The sequence below is a fragment of the Artemia sp. Qi Xiang Cuo genome, chromosome 19, assembly GCF_049724085.1.
Source record: "Artemia sp. Qi Xiang Cuo chromosome 19, ASM4972408v1, whole genome shotgun sequence".
Classification (NCBI taxonomy): Eukaryota; Metazoa; Arthropoda; class Branchiopoda; order Anostraca; family Artemiidae; genus Artemia; species Artemia sp. Qi Xiang Cuo.
Window position 1 is genome coordinate 43,118,201 of NC_142812.1, and position 24,884 is coordinate 43,143,084.

At 34.6% G+C, this 24,884-nt stretch overlaps 1 protein-coding gene across 2 annotated transcripts; it reads right to left on the reverse strand.

The window, feature by feature from the left end:
- Nucleotides 1–350: 350 nt before the first annotated feature.
- On the reverse strand, nt 351–23,821 carry LOC148940878 (uncharacterized). 2 transcript variants are annotated; one of them, XM_089105305.1, is made up of 5 exons: nt 23,761–23,821; nt 18,676–18,891; nt 13,773–13,903; nt 10,332–10,446; nt 351–762 (listed from the first exon to the last, which is right to left on the reverse strand). In XM_089105305.1, exons 2-5 carry the CDS (start codon nt 18,884–18,886, stop codon nt 620–622), a joined length of 600 nt encoding a protein of 199 aa, XP_088961431.1. In that variant the 5' UTR covers nt 18,887–18,891; nt 23,761–23,821; the 3' UTR covers nt 351–619. The 2 variants fall into 2 exon arrangements, with proteins under 2 accessions (XP_088961431.1, XP_088961432.1); XM_089105306.1 differs by having other exon boundaries at nt 23,699–23,784.
- Between the last annotated feature and the right edge of the window lie 1,063 nt (nt 23,822–24,884).

A 24,884-nucleotide genomic window follows, 5' to 3' on the forward strand; every position in this document is an offset into this window, starting at 1 on the left:
CCTTCAGCCAGGAAGTGAAATGGGGAGCTGGGGACCAGCCATCCAATGCTTTCGCACACCCTTCCTGCTTACCTTCCCCAGATTTCTCGAGGTACTCATTTAGAGCTGGGTCGACTCTGGCTAAGCTTACAGAGTCACATAACTGACCCGCGTCTCAAACCCAAATAACTGGCCACTCCAGGGATCGAACCCGTGCCCCTTGGGACAAAGAATTCTCAACCCAGCGCACGTCCACTTAGCCAGGACGGCCTCATTATTTAATGTTCCTTGTAAAAGAAGGTTTACACTATTCCTTTTACAGCTATTCAAACATTCTATTAAGCAAATAGAATTAGAATTACCTACCTTTCAAATCAAACCTTGCTGAATGACCAGAACTAGAATCAAGAGGTCTTGGAGGGAGTAGCTGCGCCATCCATTGCAACTTATCCAACTCTACTTTGTCCATATTTACCCATGATTTGGAAGGACGTATAGGTCAATCATCTTCCGATATTTCTTTTATATCATCAAACTTAGAAACTTTCACACTTTTCTTATCTGTTTCTTCAGTATTTCATTTCTTTCCGGTAGATGGCTGTCTTCCTTTCTTCAAAAAGTCGGCTACTTTTGGGTCTAGTTAAGAGAGCAACTTTTCCTGCTCCTCTAGTATTTCCGCTTGGGTCATTGCTGATAATTTCTCTGCGTTTTTTTGCGATATTTCTTCAACTTCTTTGGATGTACAAATCCCAGAGCTTGAGATGAATGTAGATGGGAGCGAACCTACAAACAAGTTGAATTTTAAAATAGAGAGAATATTGTAATATAGAGTATTTGTAAACAGATCTTGGAGTTTTTATTGATTTTTATTCTCAATTATTGTCAGTTTTTATTTTAATAAGATATATTTTTTTACTGAATTGGATTGTTATTATTAATTCTCTTGAAAGTTATTATTGAAAATTGTAAATAGAGTTTTTGAATATTGTATAAGTAGAATATTGTAATAGAGAGTAATTTCCAAAAGATTTTAGCTATTATTGAATGCTGTTCTCAATTATTGTCGACTATTATTGTTATTGATATTTTGTTATTGTTATCGAATTGAATTGATATTGTTACTGCTGTTAAGAACTCTTATTGATAATTGTTAATAAAGTGTTTGAATATCGTATAGAAAGAATATTATAATAGAGAGTAATTATTAAAAGATCTTAGTTATTATTTATTGTTTTGTTGATTGTTATTGTTATTAAATTAAATTGTTATTTTTACTAATATCAAGAACTTTTATTGATAATTGTTAATAGAGTTTTGAATATTGTATAGAGTAATTGTTAAAAAATCTTAGTTACTACTAATTTTTATTTTTAATTTTTGTCGATTGATATTGTTTTTGAGACTTTTTAATTTTTATTGAATTGAATTATTATTGTTAATACTGTTAGGAATTGCTATTCATCATTGTTAATAGAGTTTTAAATATTGTATAGTGAGAATATTGTCATAGAGATTAATTATTAAAAGATCTTAGAGTTTTTATTAATTGAATGAATTCATTTTATTAATAACCTGTCTTACAATCGACAAAAAAAGACAGAGCACAAACAAGAAAAGAAAGAAAAAGCAAAACTGGCAAGAAAAAAAATACAAACAGAAGAAACTACATAATAACATAACTATTTGAGAAGGGGGGCCCACTCGTGATCCAGAAACCCCAGTTTTTTCACGTAATTCTGAATTACCTCCTCCACGGCACTAAGAGGCCCACTTTTTAAAAAGGTGTTCAATAAGCAATAAGGGTCTCACGAAGATGACGACCAATCGGCAGGCCAAGGTATGTAATATGACTAGACGGTGTTAGGGTAATCCCACCAAGCCTGACTGTAGCATTATCTTCAGGGCACTTAAAAAACAAAACAGCAGACTTGTACATTAAACTACGAACCAATATCAGAATAGCTTTTTCAAGACACGATAAATTATTTTCTAATGAAGAAAGCAACCAAGACAGATTTAAAAAATCATCTGCAAAACCCAGAAGTGACAAGTCAATATGCTTGCAAATATAACTCGGAGAGATAACCTGTTGTGCATCATTAAGACTGTTATTATACAAAGTCGGAGACGTTATAGCCCCTTGCTTAATTCCCTTATGTACGGATATCTCCCCACTAAGCTCAGCCTCTTGCAAATACACACGAAGATTGAGGTTCCTATATATATCGCGTAGTAACCTTACAATAGAATAATGCACGCAACGCTTACAAAACTTAACCAAAATCTGAGCATGAATCCCAGAGTCTAAAGCTCTCCTGATATCATACTGATCTAAGATCCAAATTTCTTGCGAGAGATGAGCATCAAGTAATATGTTACCAAGAGGATGAAGTACATGGGTGCACCTTAGGCCTTTTCGAAAACCAAACTGGTTTGGAGACATATCACACTTATCATAAATCTCATCAAATAAAACAATCTCAAATAGTTTACAAAATACCGAAGATATCGTTACTGGCCGATACGAAGAAGGCTGAACGCCTGGCTTCCCCTTCATTAATATCAAGATAACCATTGAATTGAACCTTCCCGAGATGCACTAAAGCACCTCGGGACTATCTCTTGTGTCAAAATCATCTGAAACAGAATGGCAATGTGATGGTAAAGAATATAACCTCCTAAAGAAAGATGTAGAGCACAAATACTATCGCAGCCTTTTGAGTATACCTTTTTCAGCTTTTTAACAGCCTGGCAAAATAAAGCCGGTGACACTGAGAAATAGTCGAAGGTATCGGTAAGCATAGAAACCAGCTCATTGTCGTAATTAGACTGCAAAACTGGATCAGGCGATTTGAATTCGGACTCAAAGTAGGTACTCCACTGATTAACAGAAATACTAGACGTAGGCTTAGCTTATTCAGGCTTAGACTGAAGCGACCAAATAAGGTTCGGATTCTTACTGAGCTTTTGCACAAAATTTTGTTTGGGGGTTGCACGGTGGGCATCTAACGCTTGATTGAACTTTCGTTTAGTATGGATTCTAATCTCGTTCACTATTCCACTTCGTGGCTTCCTACTATCATGCCAAACTTTCAGCCATAACTTCGCGGACGGACAAGCCGCCGCTAGATCCGGATTTCTAGACCACCCTTTCACCTGCGATCTATTACGGACACATTTCACAGGAACTGCAAGACTCCCCGCCATACTCAGAGCATGCGGTATTTCTGCACAGTACATGTTTATCTGCAGACGTATTTCCCTTTCACTGCAATACGAGTTTGCATTTCTTTGCAGCAGATGGAAGGGAACTTTTATTTTACGATATCGCCAGAAGTAACCACAAAGAGATCATTTGACACTTGTTTCCAGTCACTGTATACTCTCCAATGGGATTTGCACGGACCCAATAACTTTGGACAGCCCGGTTTTATTGGCAATGACAAAGGCAAACGGTCAGAGTATGAACAATCAGCTGCAACTTTTATTCCGTCACTCACTGGGAAGTTCGTTAACACATGGTCAAGATTAGAAACGGTGTAGGCAACACTGATAAATGTATAAGCTTTGTTCTTATCAACGACATTTAACTGATCAGGAAGGGAACCTATACCTTTCAGACTCGGTATTAAATTGGTGACAGATGAAGTCCCCTATTCATAGAACTTTTGTATTCATAGGAGTTTGAGCCTTCATGAAACGGCTTAGCTGATTATATGCAGTCGTGAACTTGCTGTCCGAGAGGCTAGATCTATAATTAGTAGAAAGATAGACGTTTATTATCACAGTATCGCGAACTTTAAGAGCGAGGAAGTATTTACTTGATGCTAAAAGTTCAGTCTGGAGAGACTTTCTCACCAAAGTGGCTAATCCCCCAGATGACCGACCTCTGGATTTCACACGTTCAGGTGGCCGAATAAAACACTGGAGTGAACTTGAGCAAGTTAGTATTGTCCTTGGAAAGCAGGTGCTCTTGTATACAAATTATTTCATTAGTAAGGCTCAAAGTATTAAGCAGAACTGTTTTCTCGAGTGCTTCCCCATTTATATTCCAAGACAGAATACTATACATTTTGGGAGCGTGATCCATCTTTCAAGTTTTTTCTGTTATAACGACAGGCATAGAAATAACATATGTGCCTAGTCAAATTCCAATTTAGGCACAGAGTAGGATTTTGAAAAGGCTTCTCAGGGGGAGCTTTTGTGGCCAGTTTCTCCACAGCGGCTACAAGTTTCAGCTTCCTTAGAGTCAGTCGCTATGTGCCTCACATTATGACACCGATAACATATTCGAGGTAAAAAGCAAAATTGCTCTAGACGGAAAAGTTCGAAACCATTTTTAATCGTGTTTGTTAAGGCAGCAGACAATGCACTTTAAGAGGGGTAATACATTTTAAACACTTGCGAATTGCCACACTTTATTGCATTTTCAAAGTCTTTCGACAGACTTTTCAGGAGGTCCTCCGTCACGTTGCTAGGGAGAAGTTTCACTATACCGATGAACTGGGAATTAACAAGTCAATTTTCGATTATACGGTTACTTTTGAGGCCAGCCGAGACTTTTTCTGCTGCCTGCTTCGAAGATACTGACAGTTGTCATTCCTTCCGCCTGAGCACTGCATCCACTAATGTTGTATCACCCGGTGCCAAGCTTGTTATAAAGGCCTTACGCTTTCCTGGATCGTCTAACTCAGGAGGCATATTCGTCACGACATCCGAGAACAGCTTTTTTTCCACATTTGGCGTTTTAGGTACTGACGAGGAGGCTGTAGGCTGATTCTTGGAATCAGCAATACATTTCAAACCATTGTTCAGAGTATCTAACTTGCGGGAAAACTGTTGCAGCTCACTGTCCATTAATCTCGCAATTTCGTTCACTTTGGTAGTAATACAGACTGCAATTTCGTCACCACACGTGGGAACAGACTCCGGTTCAAGAATAACGAAAGTCGGAAGCTCTTTACTGTCCTTAGCTCAGCGCCATATAGCTTTCGCAATATCCGTCAAGTTATCACAGTCTTTTTTGCATCCGCGTAATCGTTCGTCATATCCGAGTTCACTCTCATAGTAAGTCCACAGCAGTTTTTGGCTTCCATAATACTGGCATGATAAAAAAACTCCATTCCTTTGTTAACGAACATCTCCGTCTTAATACTCTTTGTCATGCATCGAGAGACAAAGTTTAAAACTGGATTCAATACTAGAACAGTTTTCATTTCGTTTATCTGGATTAAGTCGAATATTCATTCACCAATTTCTTTGATAATTTATAGTATCAAATTCTAGACAGATATTTACGGGTTGAACTATATATTCAATATTTTTCTGGTTACCTTGCGATAGAAGTAAGGAAATTGTTTCCTTACTTCGCAATTGTTTCCGCAATTTAAGGGGCAAGCTCAGCGGGTACCACGGCTCTCGCTAACAACCCTACACACATCTTCTGCTTACTTTTCTTTCCCCGCCTCAATTGTAGCGTAAATGCATCTAAATATCAGATGTCCTTTTTATTTAAAATCGCACTGCTTGATGGCTAATCTTCAATATTATCACTGAAAAAATTTAGAATTCAGACCACTTTCGCAAATTATAAATAAATGTCCAGAAACTAAGTTAGGAGTTTAAGCAGAGGTTTTATAATAGGTCAGGAACTATAATCCTTCGACAAATTTTGCGAAATCTAACTAGCTTCATTGGGACTAGAATTCACTGAAAAAGCTTACTGGCTTGATAATGTTAATAAAACATCCCATTTATAACAGATACATTCACTTTGAACTCAGAATAAATACTGATTCATCAATTGTTTTCAGATTATTGTCGATTGTCATTGTTATAGAGATCTTGTAATTGAATTGAATTGACATTGTTACTACTATTAATAATTGATATGGATAATTGCTAACAGAGTTTAAATAGTGTACAGAGAATATTGTAATAGAAAGAAATTGTTGAAAGGTCTTAAAGTTATTATTAATTTTCTCAATTATTGACGATTGTTTTTTTTATTGACATTTTGTTATAGCTACTGTTACTACTGTTAATACTTGTTATTGATAATTGTGAATAGAGTTTTTTAATATTGTAATAGAGAGTTGAAAATATGTTTCTTCAACTGGATAAAACAATTACGTATAAAAAATATAAATGTTCCTGTTTATGCACGTTTTACTATCAATATTTTTTCATGCTTGGTAGATTATTTTATTTTATTTTTGCTCATTTGTGATTTAATGGGGTTCTTTACTTTTCTTTGAAAAACTTATTTTGTGGAAAAAGTTTTTTAATTAATTTCTGTTCGCTTTATGATGACATAGTCTTTCCAGGTAAAAATAAAATAATACCTTAAATCTTTTTGTTTTTTTAAGACTTTATAGTTTGGCCTACTATTTGTATACTGGAGAAAAATTTTCAGCAAATTTTTAACAAAACACACACTTTTAAAAATTTGGACACGAATAGTAGTGTTCAATTTAGTTTCATACCTCCTCTAGTTGACATGAAATAGAAAACTTGATACCATCCGCAAAAAAATCTGTTTACTTTCTTTGATAGTTTGGATACACTTATGCTATTTTGATTTGGTTAAATTTTAAGACCAGAAGTAGCCCCGAAAGTTTGAACATCATACCCTCATTCGTTCTTGAGATACTGCTGAGATGCCTTACTGGGAATTAGCATTAACACAGTGCATTTTGATTTAATCTTAAGGCAACATTTAGAAATTAAACAAAGTAAGCAAAGGGAGAGTGGGCATGGGAAGGGGACTGCTTGCCCTCCAATCCCTTTAGATTATTAGCCCTTTCTATTTTCAATCGAATGAACCCTTTTCGAAGTTCCGAAGACAAATCCTTCGATACGAAGTGCTCTGTTCTAAACAAAAAAAAGAAAAAATAACAATACATTTTATCCACATCGATGTTTACTATAAAATGTCAAGCCTTCGAATAAGTTTCGACTACTAAGCAGGGCGCTAGGCCTTTCAATTACCTTTCAAGGCCTTTCAATGAAGTCCTTTTAAAATGAGCCCTTTTGAAGTCTCTACAAAAAAACTTTTAATAAAAATCCTAGATACCCCAGGGCATAACTTACAACCCTTGCCCTGAGTGCTCAGGGGGGGTGTTATTCTCAAAAACCTAATTTCCAGAACTTTCTACTACGTTGAACAAGATGGCTATCTGAAAATTTTGTTTGGATGTGTTTGGAGGAATGATGGGCGTGAGAGAGGGGTTAGTTACCCTCTAATCACTTTCGACTATTACAAAGGGCAATAGCCCTCTCAATTTCCGATTGAATGAGCCTCTTTTGAAGTTTTACGACAACTCTATCTATAAAACCTTATTTGCCCCCAGAGCAGAACTTACAACCTTTGCCCTTGGGAATCTGGAGGGTTTGTCATCCTTAAATACATATTTTCCAGAACTTTCAACTACGTTGAACAAAATGGCTATCTCTAAACTTTGATTGAATGTTTTTGGGGAAATGGTGGGCGTAAGAGGGGGGTTAATTACTCTCCACTCACTTTAGACTATTAAAAAGGGCAATTTCAATTTCCGATTGAATGAGCCCTTTTTGAGTTTCTACAACAACCCTTTCTATAAAAACCTCATGTGTCCCGAAGGGCATAAATTACAACTCTTGCCCTGAGGGCCGTGAGGGAGTTGTCATCCTCAAAGACCTACTTCCCTGTACTTCAACTACATTAAACAAAAGGACTATCTTAAAATACTGATTGGATGTGTTTGGGAAAATTATGGGCGTGAGAGGGGCTCTCCAATCGGTTCCAGCTATTGAAAAAGCCACTACCCCTTTTAATTTCTAATCGAATCAGCCCTTTTGAAGTTTCTAGGACAACGGTTTCAATAAAAATCATATAAGCCCCAGGGCATAAATTAAAAAACTTGCCCAGAGGGCTGGGGGGTTATCATTCTCAAAGACCTAATTTCCAGAACTTTCAACTACGTTGAAGAAAATTGCTATTTCAAAATTTTGATTGGACATGTTTGGGGAAATGGTGGGCAAACGAGGAGGGTTAGTTGCCCTCCAATCACTTCCGACTACTAAAAAGGGCACTAGCCCTCTCAACTTTTAGTCGAATGAGCCCTTTTTGAAGCTTCTACGCACTTTCTATAAAAACCTTATATGCCCCAGGGCATAACTACAACCCTAGACCTGTGGACCGTGAGGGGGTTGTCATCCTCAAAGACATAATTTATGGACCTTTCAACTACGTTGAACAAAGTTGCTATCTCAACATTTTGATTGGATGTGTTTGGGGAAATGATGGGCGTGAGAGAGGGTTTATTTGCCATTCAATCACTTTCGACCATTAAAAAGGGCACTAGCCACTTCAATTTCCAATCGAATTATTCCTATTTGAAGTTTCTACGACAACACTTTCTATAGTATAAAAAACATATATACCCGAAGGGCATAACTGACAACCCTTGCCCTTAAGGCTGTGGCGGGAGTTTCATCCTCGAAAACATAATTTCTAGACTTTTTAGCTACGTCGAAAGAAATGAATATCTCAAATTTTGATTGCATGTGTTTTGAGAAACGGTAGGTGTGAGAGGGCTGTTAGCTATACTTCAAACGCTTTTGACTATTAAAAGGGGAACAGTCCCTTCTAATTTCCAATTGAATGAGCCCTTTATGAAATTTCTACAAAATCACTATCTATAAAAACCTTATGTGCCCCCAGGGCATAATTTACAGTCCTTGGCCCAAGGGCTCGGAGGTGGGTTATCATCCTCAAAGATCCTCAAACAATGGCTGTCTAAAAATGTTGAGTGGATGTGGTTGGGGAAAAAGTAGGGGTGAGAGGGGGGTTAGTTGCCCTTAAATCACTTTCGGCTATTAAAAAGGGCAATAGCCATTTCAATTTCCAATCAAACAAGCCCTTTTTGAAGTTTCTACGACAACGCTTTCTATAAGGAAAAACTTATATGCCTCCAGGGCCTAACTTACAACCCTTGCCCTGTGGGCTGTGGGGGAGGGAGGGGGGGGTTTTCATCCTCTAAGACCTAATTTCCAGAACTTTCAACTACGTTGGACAAAATGCCTATCTCAAAATTTAGATTGGGTGTTTTTGGGGGAAAAGTGGGCGTCAGAGGGAGGTTAGTTGCCCTCCAATCACTTTCGACTATTAAAAAGGGCACTAGCCCTTTGAATTTCCAATCGAACGAGCATTTCTTGAAGTTTCTACGACAACACTTTCTATAAAACTTTATATGCCCTCAGGACATAACTTAAAACCTTTGCCCTGAGGGTTGTGGGGGTGTCAAAAACATAATTTCTATTTGCAAATTAACTACGCTGAACAAAATTGCTATCTCAAAATTTTGATTGGGTGTGTTTGGGGAAATGGTGGGTGTGGATGGGTTTTTAGATGCCTTCCAATCACTTTCGACTATTAAAAAAGACACAAGCCACTCCAATATCCAATCAAATGAGCCCTTTTTGAAGTTTCTACGATAACTCCTTCAATACGAAGTGCCCTGGTCTAAGACCAGGGCACTTTCATGCGACCAGCCTATGGCTTCCTTCTTTACTGGATAAAAAGAAATAAATAAATTGTGCCAACATTGTTCTTTACTTAGACAGCGCAAGCGCTGCCTATGATAGGAAATTGAAAGGTTTTTTCTGATTCAAGGAACTTTTTAGAAAGAATCAGATAGTTCTACTTTCAATTAGAAATGCCAGCGGGAATTCACTGACAATGCTTTTTTTTCCTCTAAACAATATACTGTCTTCAATCAGAACTTAACTTATACCTATAAAAATTTAATAAACAGGTTATGCTATTCGTCACTAAATTATTTTTTTGAAGCCAAAATTAAGCACTTTCTTAGATTACAACTTCCAGCTGTGCCCACAAAGAGTTATATCAGCTTAATGTCGAGACATCTGTAGGACAAAAGGTAAGATGAAACATTCCTTTATATCAATCCAGCGTCCAACCCTCAACTGATAGCAAAACTTGTATTGTACAATCAAAGCCATGTTCCAAAAATTATGGGGTTTAACCCCCCCCCCCTCTGAAATAATTGTCCGACTCGTTAAAACGTAACAAAAAGCGCCTATAAATGAATTTTTGAGGTGTTTTGTTTAGTTATTTTGCACCCTCCCCCCCCCCCCCCTTAACAAAAATCCTGGATAAAACTCTGGGGCCAAAAACGATCTTAATAATTCAGAAACAGCAATCTCAAGTTCTCTCTAATTTGATTTACAATTAAACCCTTTTTATTTCCCAGTTTTTTACGACTACTGATATGAAAAATTATTTTGCCGTCGAATATAATTTCACAATTAAAATAGTGAAAACATAAATAATGAAGATTTCTACGTACCCTCAATTTTAACTTCTTCAACTTCCATTGGTTCAGTGTCCTCGACAATGCCCCGTTTCTTTTTCATGTTAAGGGCAAACAAGCTTTCCTTTTTCTTTCCACTTTTCTGCACAATCTGGAAGGACGAAACTAATTGAAATCGCGGCTTTTCCAGCTCTTATCGCTATTTCTGTACATATCTGATCATTACTATTCATTTAAAATGGATATAATAACAATAACTACACAAGCCTGCCACCGTGCAAATGGCGTAAAATGAACAAAAAACACATTGTCTAAAAATCAGGGCCGCATCCAGGGGGAGGGGGGGGTTACCCAGTTTGAACCCCCCCCCCCGCCCCAAAATGTTTGTCTGACTCGTAAAAACGTAACAAAAACGGATATAAACAAATTTTGTATGCGTTCCTGAGTTTTTTTTGTGTAGCCCCCCCCCCCCGAATTTTTTTCCTGGGGAAAAAATCCGGGGAAAAAAATAAGGGCTACGGCCTTGCTAAGAACATATACAATTAACTTTACTAAAATATAATAAAAGCAAGCGAAACTCGATATATAGTAAAGGCCTAACTCAAATATAATAAAAGCTAGAGAAAAGGGAGTAAAGTCTTTTACAAAATAAAGACTTTATTTTGTTTCTAAAAATAAAAAAGGTGAATTTACAAATTTTTTCCGATCACACAACGTTGAATATTAATTTATTCGTTTTTATTTTTAGTTTTGGTGAACCGGTAAATAGCATGTGTTGTCATGATTGATAGGCATTTACGAAAATGATGACATTTCCTAAATAACAAAACAAAAAAATTGCCGATCGAAGTAACTTAGTCCAAGAAATTTGAAAAACTCAGCTTTTTATTTGAAGAAAAGCTATGGAATAGAAAATTCAATACCTACATCAAATTTCAACACAGTGCATATTCCTGGCGGCATAAGCACTAGAACTATTACACTTTGCAAATATCATTCCTTCATCTCCAAAAGTCTGTTCGTTGAATTTTTAAAGGTTAAGTCAAATCTATCAATGGTGATTGGTAATATATTTCTTTTTATTTCTTGTTAATATATTATCATTCCTAGGAATCTCCAAACGTCTGTTCGTTGAATTATTAAAGGTTAAGTCAAATCTATCAATGGTGATTGATAATATAAGTCTTGTATTTCTTGGTCGTTGATTTTTTAAAGGTTAAGCTGAATCTATCAATGGTGATTGGTAAAATATTGCTTTTATTTCTTGGTAATATATTATCATTCCTAGGCACCTCCAAACGTCTGCTCGTTGAATTATTAAAGGTTAAATCAAATCTATCAATGGTGATTGGTAATATATTTCTGGCTCTTTTTTATTAATCATGTTTTTTTTTCTTTTTTTTATATGTTGAATTATCAATTTTTAGAAAATATTTTTATTCCATATTTGAATTGCTTACATAAGTCTTGTGTTACATGTTTTATTCTGGAGCTGGTTGTAAGAGTGTTGTGACACCTTTATTTCTTTGTTTTGGTATCAGAGTGCTCTTTTATTTTTTATTGTTTGACTTGGTGTATCTTTTTCTTCCGCTGTCTTTCAAGCCACGAATCCTAAGAGGGGAGAGGATGTCTATTTTTGTGTTTTTGTCGTTGTAGCCAACACATATTATTGAAAATTAACCTGAGCTTGAAACGAGAAATAAAGTCGCTTTTCTCTTCAACACTAAAAACTTTGGGTAAATCTAACCGAAAAAATGAAGAAAAGTGACCTACCATATCAGCACTAAAAACCGAAATGAAGAAAAAACAATGATAATGAACAATAGCTCATCAGCTACAGCGTCCGAGGGATGGAGATGGGGCGTGCGTAGCTGTGTTGGCCTTAGGTGGCTTGTTGCTGTGATGAGTTTTTAGTAATAATAGTAGTAGTAGTAATAATAGTAGGGGTGACACGGTGATATGGCTAAAATTTTGACAAGGTGTTTCTTTGATATGCCTAACAATGTATATGCCTAACAATGGCATAAACATAAGGTCTGGTTTGAAAATTAGTCAAGCGTTTACAGGATACCATACTTCATGTATGAACCCCGCCCATCCATAATAGCCGTGCTTATTGAAAATAGAAAGGACAAAATTTATATGTGATCTATGTTCTTTGATGATTTTAATGTAACAGTTGTGTAAACCAAAAAACTGAAACAACGACAGTTTAGTTTGAAACTACCACATCGACACCAAATTGTCACCAAGTAGTTTCTACTAGTACAATGTAATTGTGTCGTTTTAGTTTATGTTTTTCATTTTCAAAATAAATTGCCAACTCACTTGTCTTTGTCAACGCGCCAAATTTCGCACGAGATACATCATTGTCACTCCTATTATGAACATCAACCAGCATTATCCATTGGACATCATGAACATCATTATCCCATATTAGACCATTTATCTTTATGGAAATGAGCAGAATAACGCAGTATCCATGGATATACTTCAATTTTGGTTAATATTGTGTCTTAAGCTTTGCCTCGTCTTTGTAAGTTGGTATTATTTCTAGTTGCGTCTAATTTCCTAAGTTACCTAATTTCTAATTTGGCTAGATTCCTAGAATTGTTCAAATCTCATAACTATGGAAGGAATATAAAAAATAAAGTTGAAAACACCTTCTTAGACTACTATTAGGATGGTAGATAAGCTTAAGAAAGTTTTATTCAGCCAATTAACTGCAAAACAGGTTCTGTCGATCAATACCCTATGATACTACAATATCAATGTTTCCTTATATATTATGTACAGACGAAAGCAGAGAAAGACATTTTAGAGGGAAAGCCCATTCCTGGTAGAAATTTATTATGTAGAGATCGATTTCAATCATAATAGTTAAGAAATGTCATGATTGACCAATCCTTTTGTTTGTTTGTTTTTCTTCTTTTTTTTAATATGGGCAAAAAGAAAGAAAGAAATAAATTTTAGAGGGAAAGCCCATTCTTGGTAGAAATTTATTAAGTAGAGATCGATTTCAATCACAACAGTTGAGAAATGTCATGATTGGCCAATCATTTTTTTTCTTTTTTTTTAATATGGGCAAAAAGTCAAAATTCTGATTAGCCAGGAAATCTTGTAAGGGTGAAAAGTTTCAGTAAAAAAAAATCCAAATAAAAAAAAGTAAAAAAATAAAAAAAAAGTGTGTCTGCACAGAATTGCAGGATCTTTTGTTTTGTTTAAGCATATTTTTTCAAGCATTCTTTCATGCAAAAAGGTGGTTCTAGGCCTAAAAACTCGAGTTTGTTTACTACAGGTAATGTGTTATGATTGCGGACGGTTAATTTTCCTTTTAAAGGAGAATTCCTTAGACAGATTTAAGGGGTGGGTGAGGAAATTACCCCTACCCATAATCACCATCTTCTGTGTATGGGTACGATGACATTTATCTAAGGAGCAAAATATTTAAAAAAAAACTGAAATTCCAAAATGTACCTGTTTATCACGAGAAAAGGCCTCGGGAAACGCTGGTCGTTTCTCTTTCACAGTTTTGGGCTCCAAAACGAATGGAGCTGCTCGTTCTCTTATGGCACCTATTAGCCAGAAATCATCATTCCCAAGGGTCTCTAAAACATTAATAAAGGAAGATGAATAATGGAAAAATCCAAGAGCATAACTACAACTGAAACGAAAATATATTAAACACGGAATTTTTTCTTTTATTTGAACAATGAAAAATGAAACTTTGAATGCAAAACCAATATTTACCAATAAAATGGAAAAAAACTAATATATATATATATACATATATATATATATATATATATATATATATATATATATATATATATATATATATATATATATATATATATATATATATATATATATATATATATATATATATATATATATATATATATATATATATATATATATATATATATATATATATATATATATATATATATATATATATATATATATATATATATATATATATAGCGCCCAAGAGCTCTTCTGTTATATTTTCCACGGTTTGCTACAATTTTTGAATAACTGAACTGAATTTTGCTTACTGAATCAGCAACAATATGTTTACGAAAGAGAGCTAGAGAATTAGAAACAGTAATACCAAGCCACCGAAAGGAAGAGACAGGCAAGTACAGAAAATTCATTACATACCAGAGGAGTAGACGAAGACAGATTGTAAGATAAGAATTCACACTTGTCAAGATTCAGGACCAATATTTAGGAAAGACAGAGAAACTAAGGAAACCATCGCAGAAAGAACAGACTTAGTACAACTAATCAACAGAATGCCATCAGCATAGGCAATGTAAGAAACATCAGTAGAACCAGTAAAATAAGTGCCTGAGATCTTTTCCAGAACAGTAGAAATACAAATTTTGAACAGGGTTGGTGATAAAACAGCTCCCTGCCTAACACCACGAAGCACTTTAATAGGTGTTTCTGGAGAAGATTTCAGGCGGAGGTAAGAATTAGAATACCAAAACCGTAGAAGGTAAATAACCGAAAAATTACCACCAGAAGAAGGCAAAGAAAAGAAAACCTGGTTATGAACAACAGAATCAAAAGCCTTTGAAAGATCAATTGTACAGAGATATACGCCTTTACCCTTTGAAGAATTAGAAAGAAGAATAGAAGAAAGGACACAATGATCATGTTGGCACCCCACAACAGGTCTGAAACCAAGTTGATTTTCACCAAAGAAATAAATATTTCGAGGTTAAATTAGGTAAAATAATATACTCAAAGACCTTGCTAATATTGCAAGAAACAGAAACTGGACGGTAAGAAGAGTAATCTGTTGGCGGTTTACCTCTTTTTAAAATTGAAGTCAAGCTGCCAAACAAAAAGCTTTCCGGGACGACAGAAGACGCCAAGCACATTTGAAACAAAAGCGCAAGATGTGACACAAGTTCACCACATTGGGGAGTTAGATGCATTTTAGAGATACCATCAGCATCAATAGATTTCGACTTAAGATGAATCAAAGCATTCAAAACTTCACAACGCGATATGGGCAAAACAAAGCGCTGACTTAGAAATCTAGGGACAATTTTAACAAACGCTTCACCAAACTTTCTATGAACAGAATAATTCAAAACGGAGAAAAACCTTCGAATAATATGCATGCCAAGAACTTGGTGGAATATCAACACTACTTACATCAGAATCGTCTGTTTTACTTGAATTAATTACTTTCCTCCAGTCTTTAGGCGAAGATGGAAAATCAAGCCCTCGGTATCAGACACTTTTTAGATACTTCTTAAATTCTAATTTAGTTTTCTGTTTAATAAGAAAAACATTACCTAGGCGGACCAAAATCTGTCCAAATTTTTAGCCAAAATTTAGCTTTATTTTTACAGGCCTTAAGGTTGGGGTCAAGTGACCAAAGAGGCTTTTGAGTAGTCTTTCGGATTCACTTTAGTGGGACAGAAATTTTGTCAGCTTCTTTCATAGCAGAAAGGATAGAATGATAATATCGGTCAATTTCATATTTAGCATAAATGAAATTCTGACTACACTGCAAAAGCTGATAAGGAACATAAATCGTATTTGAAGTGAAGCCAAAGCTAACAGATAAACAGAAAAATTCGCATCATTCCAATTAGGCTTATAAAACCATTTAGAACGTACCCCACGACTCTTAGACATACTCCCAGAACAAACAACAGACTTTGATAAACAAAAAGACAGCGAAAGGTGATCAAGATCATTCTCTTCAAAATGAACCGTAACTGGCGAGTAGACAAGAGATGCAGAACAAATAACGTGATCAATGTCTGATTTACTACCTGAATGGTGAATATACGCATAATCATGGGACTTCCGAACAATTTTATAAGCCGGGAGAGAATCAAAAAGCTGACCAGTCCTTACATTATCAGAAACCAGATCGGTATTAAAATCACCAGCAATAACAAAATGCAACCCGTTATCCGATATCTTTTGAATTAAAGTTTTAAGACCATTACAAGCACAAGAGAAATCTGAAGTGAACGAATGGAACGATCATTATATGGCAGATACACATTAATTAATACAATAGTACCAATACGCACAGCAAAAAAAGTGTCATCTGATTGGAACAGCACAGGATTCGCACCAGAAATATTTTCTTAAAAACACAAGCTAAACCGCCAGAAGGGCGGCCACGCGTAATTTTAGCTGGACGTACAAAAACAACGTGATCACTGCTTCATCTCAGAAAATTTTCAGTAAAAGCAGTCAGTAAATGTTCTTGGAGACAAACAACGTAGTAATGAGCATACATATCATCAGTAAAAAGTCATTGCCTCTCGAACTATTAATATTAAATGAGATTAAGCTTATGTCCGGATTCATTTTTGAGAATAGACGTTATCAGTGATCTTCTTAATCACAGGGCATCGTAGCTGTAAGAAGGATGAGATCCTCCACAATTGGCCCATTTCGGAGATTCCGTACAACGATCACTGTTCGTAGATAAATGAGGTCCAGCACAACGAATGCACTTGGGAGCGCTACTAGTACATGCACTTTCCAAGTGTCCAGGGGAACGACTCTTCAAGAAACACTTTAGCAATTGCTTGAACTCATAAACACGGAATTTTTTATACCCAATCTTCCCACCGTTTCGCAGAAATTATCCTTTGGAAATCACGTCCGCAAATTCAAACTTAACCGATTTGCTTCTTCCAAATCGACTAGACCCGAGTATACCGAACTGGTTCCATAGCATTTCAAGGTCAAAATCAGACGGGACTTCTCGAATAACACCAGTGTGTTTTTTTAGATAAAACTTTCACACTAGAACAAGGTAGAGCTTCCTTTGCTGTTTGCAAAAATCTTCAGCTGCAGATTTCTCAATATTCACCGTCCACCGCTTTTTAGTCGCTTGCACTCTGGACACCAGCTGATGACCAGAAATTGAGTCTATTACTGATTTTCGCTTTAGCGGGTCACCATGCTCAGGTGGGGGATCGGAGATCAAAATTGTAGTATGCGTATCACAAGCAGGTTGGCTAATCACAGGTATTTGAGGAAAGTTCAGATTGTACAAATCAATCTTGGCAGAAACTATCGAAATCGCTTGCTCAAGGCTCGTAAGCTTGGCTGTGACGTGTGTAAACGCTGTAGCAGAGATAACAGGGACTTCTGTTGGCCTTTTGATGACAAAACAAGGGAGCTGTTTTCCATTGGCATCACATTTCTTCATAAAGTCTATAATATCTTGCAGGTGACTGAGAATTGCATTAGTGCCCCTTCGGACAGGGGGGTGATTTCCATTCACAAAACTCCATAGCTTTGCTTTCTCTGACTTAACAGTTTCCAAATATTTAAAAAAGTCCACTCCTTTCTGTAAAATAACGGCTTCATCAACACCACTTAAATTTTCAAAAACAAAGTTCAACAGTGGTGAATACAAAAGCTCGGAAACGCTCATCTCGTTATAAATTCACTTCAAAAATAAATTTAAACCAACACATGCGAAGTACACGTGATGGTCAGGCAACGAGCGCTGAATAAAAGTAAATTAAGTTCATTAAAGATAAACTTTAATATATATATATATATATATATATATATATTATATATATATATATATATATATATATATATATATATATATATATATATATATATATATATATATATATATATATATATATATATATATATATATATATATATATATATATATATATATATATATATATATATATATATATATATATATATATATATATATATATATATATATATATTCAATTTAAACTTTTTATTTCCTTTGAATGGATTTTTGTTTTCTGGGAAAGAAATTTAATATTTATCATTTAGCTTTTTTGTGGAAAGCAGCAACTTTTCATCAAGGTTCTGTAAATCGAATATATCAGATGCAAGATTGGGGGGTGGAGAGACTGTATAAATTATTTACATTAGCTATCATACTTTCAAGACAGGTGCTTCCCTTATTATGTGGCATTTTAACACAAGAAAATCTATGTTCCCTTTTTAAAATACAAGATCAAAAGCCTTCTTTTCAAGAATTTTCAAGATTGCACATACACAGCCTTAGTGGCAGAGAACAAAAAATAGTTTTAAAAGTTCTTCCAAAATTTAAATAGATTTTACCAATTTGCCTGTTTTTGGGGTTTTCATTACTTAACTTCCAATCCCCCATAACTGAATATTCTTCATATTCAAAAAGAATATGCTGGGTAAACAACGCTAATACCATCATAACAAACATATTTCTATGCACATTTCCTTTAGATCCCCCCCCCCCCACTGTAAACAAAACTGATACAGTCTTGATCCCACATTGACTAACAACTATGCACATGCATCTTAATTAAAAAATAATAAATAAGATCAATCATATACACACCAAAATCTTTTTCAGTCCTCAGAACGTTATCAACAGTGTGGGCTGTGCTTTCTAGGGCTTCTAAAATTTGAGCAGCTTCTGCTTGTGATTTTACACTTTTTTTAATTTTGATGTCACTTCTATCCTTCCTTTCTGAAAAAAATCTTCTTTGCATTTCTAATACTACCTCATCTGTGTCTTCATCCATTTTATCTTTTCCAGCATTATCCATTGCTTCTGAAAGAAATATAGTAAATGAATATTATTTCTTTAAAACAATTTGTGGTAACAGTCTTTAAACCAATATTAAGAAATATTGAAATACAGGAATTTTGATACAATATTAAACCAAAACAATTTGATTTTTATGCTGATTTCAAATATGTAAGATTCAGTGACCTTAAATTTAGATGTCAAAAGTTAATAGCATAAGAAAATGTGTGCACTCTTGCAATCTTGATAAAAATTGCACCATGAATTTCAACATGTTTTCCAAGCTTGAAACTTGACAATTTTTTTTTTCCGGATAGGGATGGTCATGGATCAAGAATACAGACAAGATTATTTTGTTGTTTTTTTTTTGGGGGGGGGGGAGAGAATTTGTAACTAAAAGGCGGAAAAGAGAGAGGCAATAATAAAAAAGAGACATGTGATAACTTGAATAAAAGGTGCTGGGTATTCAAGAAAACTTTGGGTTCAACTTGGGGGAGGGCACCAGGTCTTTTTTTCTGTTGTATTTTTTGGCAGGGATTATTAAATTGAACCAATGGTCATGGAATAGTGGAAGAGAGTACATTTGAACAGACATTTAAGAGCCTATTACTACTTCCATGATAAGACTATTGCTGGGAACTGTTTCTTCTGTCCATATGTGATCCAAGCAGCCTCACCTTCTTCACCTACTAAAATAAGGAAGAGTTGCTCAGATTCTAGATCCCCTAAGTTATTAATAAATTGAATCTAGCTGAAACAAATCTAGAGAATTGTATGTCAACAAAAAAATGTATTTGAAGATTATCCTTTGTTAGAATGTGGGAATTTCAAAATGATTAACTTTAGTTTTAATTCTGGATTGATTAATATTCATAATGTGATGGCTTCTGTTCTTGTGTTTTTCACCGTTTGCTGCTTATTTTCTTGATTTGTCTTACTTTTGCCTGGAGATATCTTTGTTACTTTGTTTTGTGCATTAAGTTTTGCATTCTGCTGACTCATTGAGCTCTTCTCTACATTGGTATTTACATTGTACTAATAAGATTAGTCTACAATCTATTGCCTTGTTCAAGCAATCAAATTTAAGCAAAAAAATTTTCAGATCAAAGTAATGAGCAACATTAAAGCTAGAATCCACCAAAAGTTGCTGATACCTCAGGAGGTTGTCACATACTCAATCCTCTCCCCTTTACACCAAATTTACGACTCTTTTTTCTTATTACTGCAAGAATCTTTATATGTCTCAAGTCATTGCACAAGAGCAAGAAACATTAAATCTTATCATACTGGTTAGAGAATGAATGGGCTTATTTATATACAGTTGCTTTAAATAGCAAAATATTACTTATAAATGACTTGAAAGGCAGAAGTTAAATAAAACACCTATAGTTACTAACTGGGAAAATTTGTTCTGCTCTTTAATTCCATCAGAAAAGCACTGGCAAAAATTTAGCATGAAGGACAGGAGTTGAAATTATTTTCAGTTTCATTCCCAGTCAACAATTATTTAAAAAAAAAAGATCATTTTTTATTTAATTGTGTTGCTGGAGTAACACTTTAGTTTTGAGTCTTTCTTTTATTCTGCTACTATTTTAATTTTTTTTCCAGTGATAAAGCAGTAATGGTCTAACCTCTGCAGTTTTTGAGGGAAGTGTGCACTTTTAGTCAGATTGATAAATGTGATATCTTTGGGCCGGATTGATAAATGTGAAAACAGCTATAAGCTATGCATAACTCTTGTCTGGAGCCAAAAACAATGGTTTCTGCTTGTCTCTGAGACAGAACCAATAAGTTGAGTTGTATAGTCCATATCAGAGACTATTAGTGGAAAGCAAAAAAAAATCCAATTCCACTTAAAAAGAAAATAATAGTGGAAAGTGGAAGTTTTGTTTAAGGGAGCAATCAAATGGCATTTTCAAATTACATTTAGATTGAATCAAAAAGTACTTTAGTTTTGCAATGGCTCCCTGGCCCTATGATCAAAATATTTTATTAAATTCATAAGAAGAAAATTTAAGGTACACAAAAGGACATACAATTTTAGATACAAGACAAAGCGTTTTTAATGGACACAGAGGTACTTCTTTCACAATTTGTGATTTTGTAATTTAATTTTTTGGTGTTTTGGGGCTGAGGTAATGGAACAGTGTCACATATACATCTTAAATTGTAAGAGCTATTTCACTGCTAAAGAAATTAGGGTTTCCCTTTGCTCCTTTCTTAGTAGTGATATGAGAAAGATAGTCAAAAGCTAGCAAATCAATACATCAGAACTCTGCTCAAAAATGAGCAAAGACATAACTTGTTCCAAAAACAAAAAGGAGGGGGAGCAAAAGTGAGCCTGTGGCACCTTAAATTTGGCAAGAATTTTCAATCTATTTGACTGGAAGGCCATGTTAGGCTCTTGACCTATCAAACACTTATTCTGCCTTCCTCTTCACATCTTGCCAGTAACTTTTACCAAAGCAAACCAGAAGCAAAAAAATCTAGGGGGCAAACGCCCAGCCTGCCCCTCTTCACCCTAAATTTATATCCCTTGAGCCCTTCCCAGTGCCTACTTCTCAGGATTTTCAATTAAAAGGTTATTTAATCATGTTTTTATTCCATTAAACTCACATTTGAAACAATAAAATTTCTTTTTCAATAAATTTTCTAAATTTGAAATTCAACAGTTTTGTTAATTTGCTATTCATCCTGAATTTCTAAATATTTCTAATTGAAAAATACCATTGTCATTCTGACTCTATTTGGGAAAGTGTGGCACTTGAGAGAAATTAATGCTTGTGCTTATTGATTCAGTGTTTTTCAAATTACAGACTCATTTCCCCAATGAAAGTTAATTGTAGAGGGAATTTTCTATGTGAAAATTTTCTGCAGAGGAGCACTTTTCAAATACTTCTAAGCTTAAAAATACAATTGTTATTAATCTGTGTGTAGGAGGAGTGAAATTTTGTCTTGAATTTGGGATAAATATGGAGCAGTTCACATTTCTGACCTACAAATAAAGTGAACATACCACTCAAAACTTTTTTTATGATGTTTCAATTATAATAATTGCTTTTGTTCCAAATTCAATTTAACTCTTTTATTGACCCCTGAAAATGATATTTTTTTGATGTCAGGATAAGAAATCTACTATTTTATTGTAAATTCATTTTGTAAAAGTTACATAATTTACAAGCACTGATTTGTCACAATTAAGCTGGAGAACAAAAATTCAAAACAATTCTGCTATGTTTTCTTCTTATTCTCTTAGGCTGCTTCAAAACTGATGTTTTGAATAAATAAAAAAAACTATCAAACCAATAGAAGGAACATAACAGATGAAAAAATGGCAAACAAAATTTATCCAACTTAATTGTAACTAATCCATGCTTGTGGATTATATACCTTTGAAAAAATTGCTTTATAATTAAATAGTGAAATACATTTTTTAATCCTTTTTTATACCCAAAAACTATAGACAAAATTATGATTTTCAAGGGTTCTAAAAGGGCTTAAAATTGAATTTAGAACAAAAGCAATTATTATATTTGGAAAGAGCATAAAAAGGCATTGAGTGGTATATACAAAATATGGACTGCTCTATTACAGCAATATCTGACATGCATGTTGTGTTGGATCATACACAATGGAATATATGGTACTGGTGCATTAAACATATACTGCTAAAGGATTTTATATTTTAGCAGTATATTTTATATACTGCTAAAGGATTCTTACTTTACATTTACATTCTTACATTTACCAAATTCTTACTTTATAATATGCATAAATTTTCTATTACTTGGATTTTCATCTTTCCTTTGATTTTCTTCCATAGGTTTGATTTTAAATAATATATTTATTGAATAGTTCTAATTCTTTTGGAATGCTGTAATTCTATTGATCAGGAGATTTGAAATCCCTATTAACAAAGAGATATAACAATTCAAGAAATGAAAAATACATTTATAGCCTACTGATCAGTGACTTAATTTATTTTTGCATCAAATCAGGACTAAACTAGATTTTTGGCTTTTTAATCAAGTCAGGACACAAACCATTTGGGTAAATTTTTACCAAATCATATTATTGACTTACAAATAAAGTGAATATACCACCTGATGCCTTTTTATGCTCTTTCCAAATGTAATAATCATTTTAGTCAGAAATAAATTTTAACCCTGCCCCTATATATACCAATTCAGGGTATATATTTGCACATTAGGGGGTAGGGGCACATTTTATTTCTGATGTTAGTGGGAGGTAAGTTTAAACTTTACCCCCACCCCCCTAACGTGCAAATATATACCCTGAATTGGTATATAGGGGTGGGGGTACAATCTAGCCTATTTTTGACAAAAATGATTTTTATATTTGGAAAGAGCATAAAAAAGGAATTGAATGGAATATTCACTTTATTTGTAAGTCAATAAAATAATTTGGTAAAGATTTAACACACTTTTAAACAGATTCAGGACTTAGCATAGCCTATTTTGACACTATTTCAGTACCACCTTGTTTTAGCACTAAATCAAGATTTTGGTTATTTATACATCAAGCCGAGATTTAGTCTGTTTTTGTAAGTCATAGTCTATCCTTCAGAAGAGCACATAGCCTAGACAAGGGTTAGCTTTTTCTGTCTGATATCGTTTAAGGGTACTGGGATCTAGTTTAGTATACATAAATTATCAATTAATATATTTGAAAATTCTAAAAAGATAGCAAAAAGCCACTCATCAAGGATTATACCAGAAAATTAGGCCTACCTAGGCTAGTGAACTTACATCAGAATATTGTTTACTTAAGTAAAAACCTGGTCCTTAAGGTCCACTAACTAGTACAGTACCTTAGAGCAATTGTGGTTGTGCCAAAAAAATGTATTGCCCGTCACTTTTTCCAGTAGCTCACCTGTTTTATCTTTTTTATTTCCGGAAGCTCAAGTTGCCAAAAAAACGACGTTCTGGTTATTTTGAATTTAACACCCAAAGAATCGTGGTCAGGGTTGCCAGACTAACCTGGAAGAATTTACTAAATCAGAGAGGAAAAATTTACTAAATCGTAACTGTTTTTACTAAATGCTCCCAAAAAAAATTTTCGCGTGCGGCGTAGCGCATCTGCATCATCAAGCATCAATTTTATAATAAACAAGATAATCATTAGCATTTTCACAATTTTTTTCGTTTTTCTTTCTTTCTCTTTTCCTCTTTTCTCTGTCTTTTTTTGTTTTCTTTCATTTTCCTTCAAATAAATCTACCGCTGTCGCTTGTCACTCGTATTTTTTTTTCTTATTATTAAAACTACATATTTTGCTGGTTAGTCTGACAACATTGATTCGTTTGAGTTATGATGATCGAAATATTTCTTTTCCCTTAAAATCGTGAAGCTACTTCTGATGGGTTGAGGGCAGGAGTGGGCTTGCACATATATGAGTCATATCCATCTTCAAGGGTCTCTAACGGTGTTACTACAATATTTTTGTTCCATGGGGGTTGGTCAAGACAGTTGGAGAAAGAGGAGCAAAAACCTGCTGCGAATTTTTGCCACTCGTAAATTTACTTTCCTGTTGTTTCAAATTACTTCTTGCAGACTTGACCGCGGTCAGACAACAGTTGTTCATTTGCGTCAGGAAGAAGTGAATTCAAAAGTTGTCTCATTACTCCAACAGTATTTTACTGGGAGAAAAATTTTACCAGAAACGGATTGTAAGCAACAACCTGCCTAGTTAGCCTTGTCTGTACTTGACGGTTTTTTCTTTCAATCTCCTTAGAGGATACTGTCCTGGCAAGGAGGAAGCACTCAAGAAATTTGAATGCACTTATACTTCAGTTGCTTTTGTGCAGCTCCAAATATTACGCAGTAATTTACTGTCTGAGTAGACTACAATTTAACGCTATTGGTAGTTATTTGTGCCCGAGAAAAAAGAAACTGCCGTCAAGAGAAAACTTCAGATGATTCTAGTATTGTTTTGAGCCGATTACCTTGTTTTGATGATCAACTATCGACATAAAACAATTTATTTTACTACCTAAAGA